This window comes from Hipposideros armiger, unplaced genomic scaffold (assembly GCF_001890085.2).
Source record: "Hipposideros armiger isolate ML-2016 unplaced genomic scaffold, ASM189008v1 scaffold_12, whole genome shotgun sequence".
Lineage (NCBI taxonomy): Eukaryota > Metazoa > Chordata > Mammalia > Chiroptera > Hipposideridae > Hipposideros > Hipposideros armiger.
This window is the reverse complement of record NW_017731362.1, coordinates 4,263,786-4,269,363: the sequence shown is the minus strand read 5'-3', so window position 1 is coordinate 4,269,363 and position 5,578 is coordinate 4,263,786. Positions and strand designations below refer to the sequence as shown.

The window sequence follows — 5,578 nt, the reverse complement described above, 5'->3', positions numbered from 1 at the left end:
TATCAGGTTAAGGAGACTGGGGCAGGCCATGGACAATTTTCTACCCCAGCCAACCCTGGTCTCTTTCCACCCTCTTCAAGGACTCCTCTGTTCAGATACTATTTGCTTTACACATAAATTGCCCAAAGTCTTTTTCCATCTTTGGAAATATCAGTGCTTGTTATGACAACGAGTTACTTCTCCATGACAGTTAAACTGCTACCCAAATTTCCTCTCTCCTTTTCTCAGGCCCACAGAAGGCCACAGTGAAATCCTCACCACAGAGAAAGAGAAGCCGGTGGGCAAGAGTCAAGAAATGCAAGAGGCCAGCAAGCACTTGAAGAAACAATTTGAAACTGAAAGTGAAGTCGAGAGTAGTTTCCTGCAGGAAGCATCTCGTCTCACTATGGAAAACAGGGTGAGAAGTTTTCTAACTTGTAGATAAATAGCTGCCTGTGTGTGGATGTCATGGAAAGGGGGACCTGCCACCTAAAGCATACGATGGACAGCTGTAGACCAAAAGCCATCTTGCGTCACAACGGCCTGTTGTCCTCCAAACACCGGTGGCCTCTGAGGTTGAACCCAGAGCAGGGGAGCCTTGTGACTTGATGGGCCACACCAGGGAGGTGCTGGTAAGATAAAGGGAGGTAGAGAGGAGAGATGAGGCAGCTCAGGGGTCCTGAGCACTGTCCCGTGGACGGTACTCATCTGAGATGACGATGCCCATGCATTCTTCTGGGAGCATGTGCTTCCTACAAATTTTAGAGTCAAAGTGTTCTTCTGTGAAATAATGGTAGTAGACGACAGACTTTTTAAATTGTTAAAGTCTTCATGAAATTGTAAATGCCTTCGTCAAAATGAAATTCGGCAACATACTATGTTTAGTGCTGGGTGGGTCCTCGGCTAATTGAGGGGACCACTTCGAAAGTTAAATAAATGTCTAACCACTGTGCTATACACTTCAAACTAATATAAAGTAATACTGAATGTCAACTGTAATTGAAAAAAAAAAAGAATTAATAGATAATATCTGTTAAAGAAAAAAAGAAAAAGAAAGAAATGCAGCAATGCTATGTCAGTCCCCAGCAATACTTTTGAGATTTTATTGGTCTGTAAAATCCACAAGACTGAGAAGCACCAAAGTAGCGGATGGGGCCCTTTCCTGGGAGTTGGGTGCTCTCAGGCCCTGTCCTGGCTTGGCAGCCCCTAATACCATGACCAGGGGAGAGCTCACCAGGACAGTGGGCAGCGTGGACATGCCCACAGGCCCTGCTCCCCATTGTCAGGGCCCCCCATTTTCTATCTCATAGGAAAACCAGAATAGGGTAAAACTATATTTTACAGTGTCAGGATTTAACCTTCAAGAGTAATTATATCTAAAAAGAGGAATCCTGGGAATTTAACATTTACTAGGAAGTAACAAATTCTAGTCAGGAGCACCTAGATGACGGCCATCTTTTCTCAAAGGAATACAGCTTCCTCAGAGAATAGACTCTGCACATCTCACCAAATAAGCAACTGTCTGTTGAATGTGTGTGAGAGGCCGTCCTGCCTTCTGCAGCTGTGTGTGCATGTGTGTCCCCAGGGTCTCAGTTGGGGCCAATGCTAAGGGAGAGGATATGTGGGTGGGGTCGTGTGCATGTTGCACGTCTTATCCATGTGAACTGTCATTGTCTAGCTGTGAGCATGTGGCTCTGGGTGTGTGTCACTCCCTGAATTGTGTGAATTTGTTTCTGACACTCCAGGAACAGTGATGTCCCACACAGCGCCCCTCCTCAGGAGCCCCCATGTGTGTGGCTCTGTTTTCAGGCAGAGACAGACCAGCCCTGGTGCTTCCACAGTGCACTGAGCTGGGGAACAGTTATGGCTGTATGTTAATTCCAACGAACTATTCCTGAATCAATGAATATGCCACAAAAGAATATAATTCCTATATATTAATAAGTGGTGGATGCTATCCACAAATGAGTCTTACCTGCATTCATTTTATAGAGCTGCTATAACAAATTACCACAAGCTAGGTGAGTTAAACAACAGAAATGTGTTCTCACACAGTTGTGGAGGCCAGAAGTCCAAATTCAAGGTGTTGGCAGAGCCACACTCCTCCAAAGTCTCTAGGGTAGAAGCCTTTCTTATCTCTTCCAGCTTCTGGTGGCTTTTGGAATTCCTTGGTTTGTGACAGCATAACTCCAGTCTCTGCCTATATCTTCACATGGACTTGCGTCTGTATGTCTGCGGGTGTCCTTTACTATCTGTTCTCAGGATAGTCTCATTGGATTTAGAACCCACCTAATCCAGTGTGATCTCATATTGATCCTTAGCTTTATTACAACCTGCAAAGACCCTCTTTCCAAATAAGGTCACATTCTGAGCTTCTAAGTGGACATGAATTTTGAGGGAATACTATATAACCCACTAATGATCCTCTGAGTCAAAGAAAATCCTTATTCAAAAGGAATAATAATAAAAAAAATTTTAGTGATCATGTCAGTATTCATCAAAGACATTCAAAATTAAAACTAGAGATTATCTTTGCCTCTCAAATAATAGAGATCTTATGGTGCTGGTGAAACCACCTTGAAGTGGGCCCTGTCATATGTGGTTTCTGGGAATATAAATTGGTGTAATCTTTCACAGGGGTGATTTGCAGGCAAATATCATGAACCCTTGGCAGTGCATTCCCCTTGACTCAGTAATGTGACCTCTAAGATTCTATCCCTAGTAAGTAATCACATATGTGGACAAAGATTTTTGTTCAGAGTGTTCATAATAATGTAATTAATCATAGGGATTTTTTTTAAAAAAAGGGAAACAAAATGGATTACCAATAAGATTAGGTAGGTTAACTTGTTATATGTCATATGACTTAGCCATTAAAATGATGGTTTGGGTATATTATCAATGAGAAAATGTCTAATATAATTAGAGAAAAATATAGGATATAAAACTTTACATGCAGTATGATCCCAATTTTATAAAACATATGTATGCCATATTAGAAAAAGAAAGGAATGAAATAATATGTAAACAGTGGTTTCCTCCAGGTTATGGATTGGTGGGTGACTTTTTTATTATTAGATGTATAGTAAGATAGGCTAAAATTTGAGGGAAGAAACTGTACCCACATCCCCACTTGAAAGGTCAGTCATGTTTCGGAGGTGTTTAGCCATGGGCACAGAACCACAGAAGGGGAGAGGTAGCCACAGAGTAGAAACAGCACAATTTCCCTTGGTCCCAAGAGTACCCAGAGGGACACAATGCATGGTGGGCATTTCTGGACTGGAGAAGCTTGAAGCCTTTCTGTGTCACAGCCCTTGGAATTCAGGAAGAACCTGAACACTCTATGCCCTTCGTAGGAAATATTTATAGGTATCCAGGACTCTCCCAGTTCTTGAGCCAAAATCAACCTGGGGAAGGCCACCCCTTTTCAGGAAGGAAAGGCAAAGCCGGGACCACAATCTCTAAAGAGTTTCTCTGCCTCCAGCTTCTGATATCCAGAGAGCCCATTTTCACACATTCATATTTTTTAATTCTCTGCAATGGGCATTTCTTTACTAAGGAAAAAATAGTTCAAGGTAAATGTGGTATATCCTCACAATAGGATATTATTCAGCCACAAAAATGAATGAAGTGCTGATACATGTTACAGTATGGATAAACCTTGAAAACATTATGCTAAGTGAAAGAAGCCAGACACAAAAGGCCACATATTGTATGATTCCGCTTATACTAAATGTCCAGAATTGGCAATTATATAGAGACAAAAAGTAGGCTCAAGGTTTCCAGGAGCTAGAAAAAAATGGGAGACTAGGGCGTGACAGCTAGAAGTTACAGGTTTCTTTTCCGTGTGATAAAAATATTCTTGAATTAGAGAATGGTGATGGTTGCATAACAGGCTATATAAAAACCACTGAGTTGTATAGTAAACTTTATATTGTGTGTGAATGGTATGCTATGTGAATTACAGCGCCATAAAGCTATTACCAAAAAATAAATTTAGATGCTTCTGAGCTGATGTCCTTGTTTCTTGTGATCTCCATAGGAGCTTGAAGAAGAGTTAGACATGAAAGAGAGAGTGATTAAAAAGCTACAAGATCAAGTCAAGACTCTAACCAAGACGATTGAAAAAGGTAGGAAAGATAACATTCACTTTCCTATTTTTTGAACTTGCAGCTAAGGTCAACATGCATTGAAATGTTTATTTCCTGGTGTGGCCCAAAGACTTTGAAACCCAAAGGAACGATTCTCAGCTGGCAGGGTTTGGGGCTCAGTGATGGGATGATGGAAAGATCCTTAGAGGCAAACAGAGAGCTCACCACACCTCCGATAACACCAGCTATGTTGATGCCATTGTAAGGGACACCCTATAATGAACACTTTCAACCTCTTCCTCTGTTACCTCTCCCTTTTTAAAAATGAAACTGAGAACAAGTTTCAAATTGAACTCCTTTGAAATTCACTTCCTCTCCCAATTACATAGGATCAGTACCCCAATTCCTATTAGAAGAAAAAGTAGAGACCTGAGAAGCCAGACTGTGGTCCTGAACTTGGACTGAACCGCACACTTTGAGTGTCCTCATGAGCTCCTGGGGAAAGGGCCCTGTGCCTTTCTTTCCTTCGTCTGCGTCTGTGTCACTGAACTTTTCTGAACTCTGTGCTCTGCTAACATTTTTCATCTTTTGTTCTATGTATCCTCCTCCTCCAAATCGAAATCTCTAAGGCTGTATCTTGAGCTATCTGTTCCTTTTTCTATATTAATTTCTTTGAAGAACTCCTTTATTGTTATTTGTTCAACTCGTACCTCTGATTAAAGTGTTCCAAACCAAAGTGGCCTTTCCCCTCAATAATAAATGATAAATGTCAGTCTGTCCCATGAGGGCAGGGACCATATCTGTCCTTCCTGACCCACATTGTGTCCCCATTGTTGGAATAAACGAATGAACTGCCGTCTCTATATAAGGTCTTCCAGAATCTACCCCCCACTTTTCACCTCTTTTCCGGAGCCGGTCCCTTTTTGACTCTCAGATTCCCTTCTTTGCCTTCCTGTTATCACCTCCCACTCAGCATGCCTAAAATGGAATGCATCAGCTTCCTCTTATGTATTAGTTATCTACTGTATAGCAAATTACCCCCTATTTAGCAATTTCAAACAACAAATGCTGTGTGTCAGTACACACAGTTTCTGAGGGTCAAGAATCCAGGAGAGGCTTAGTTCAGTGCTTCTGACTCTGAGTTGCAGTCAAGTCATCAGCAGGGACCCAGTCATCTGAAGGCTTAGCTGCAGCTGGTAGATCTGCATCCAAGCCCATTCACATGGCTGTGGCAGGAAGCCAGTGTCTCTTGAACACACTGCATAAAGCATAAATGGCATTAGCTTCCAGGGTCCATACAAAAAACCATGCCCAGGGCCGGCCAAGTGGCTCAGCTGGCTAAGAGCTCACTCAAGAGTGTAAGCTCTGAGCAACAGCGGTTCGATCCCTGGCCCGAGCTGAGCTGCTGCTGAGCTGCCAACAGGTAGCAGGATGGCTCAGCTAAAACAAAACAAAACAAAACAAAAAACCATGCCCAGATACAAGTCACCACAGTCAAGGATACCAAC

General features: G+C 42.3%; 1 protein-coding gene across 1 annotated transcript in view; it reads left to right on the top strand.

Annotated features, from left to right (window-relative positions):
• Positions 1-5,578, top strand: part of MYO5C (myosin VC) — a 107,319-nt gene that overhangs the window by 76,201 nt on the left and 25,540 nt on the right. Inside the window, exons 28-29 of the mRNA XM_019664088.1 lie at positions 229-397; positions 4,022-4,109. Of these exons, the coding sequence (XP_019519633.1) occupies positions 229-397; positions 4,022-4,109 (257 nt within the window). The remainder of the gene's footprint in view (positions 1-228; positions 398-4,021; positions 4,110-5,578) is intronic.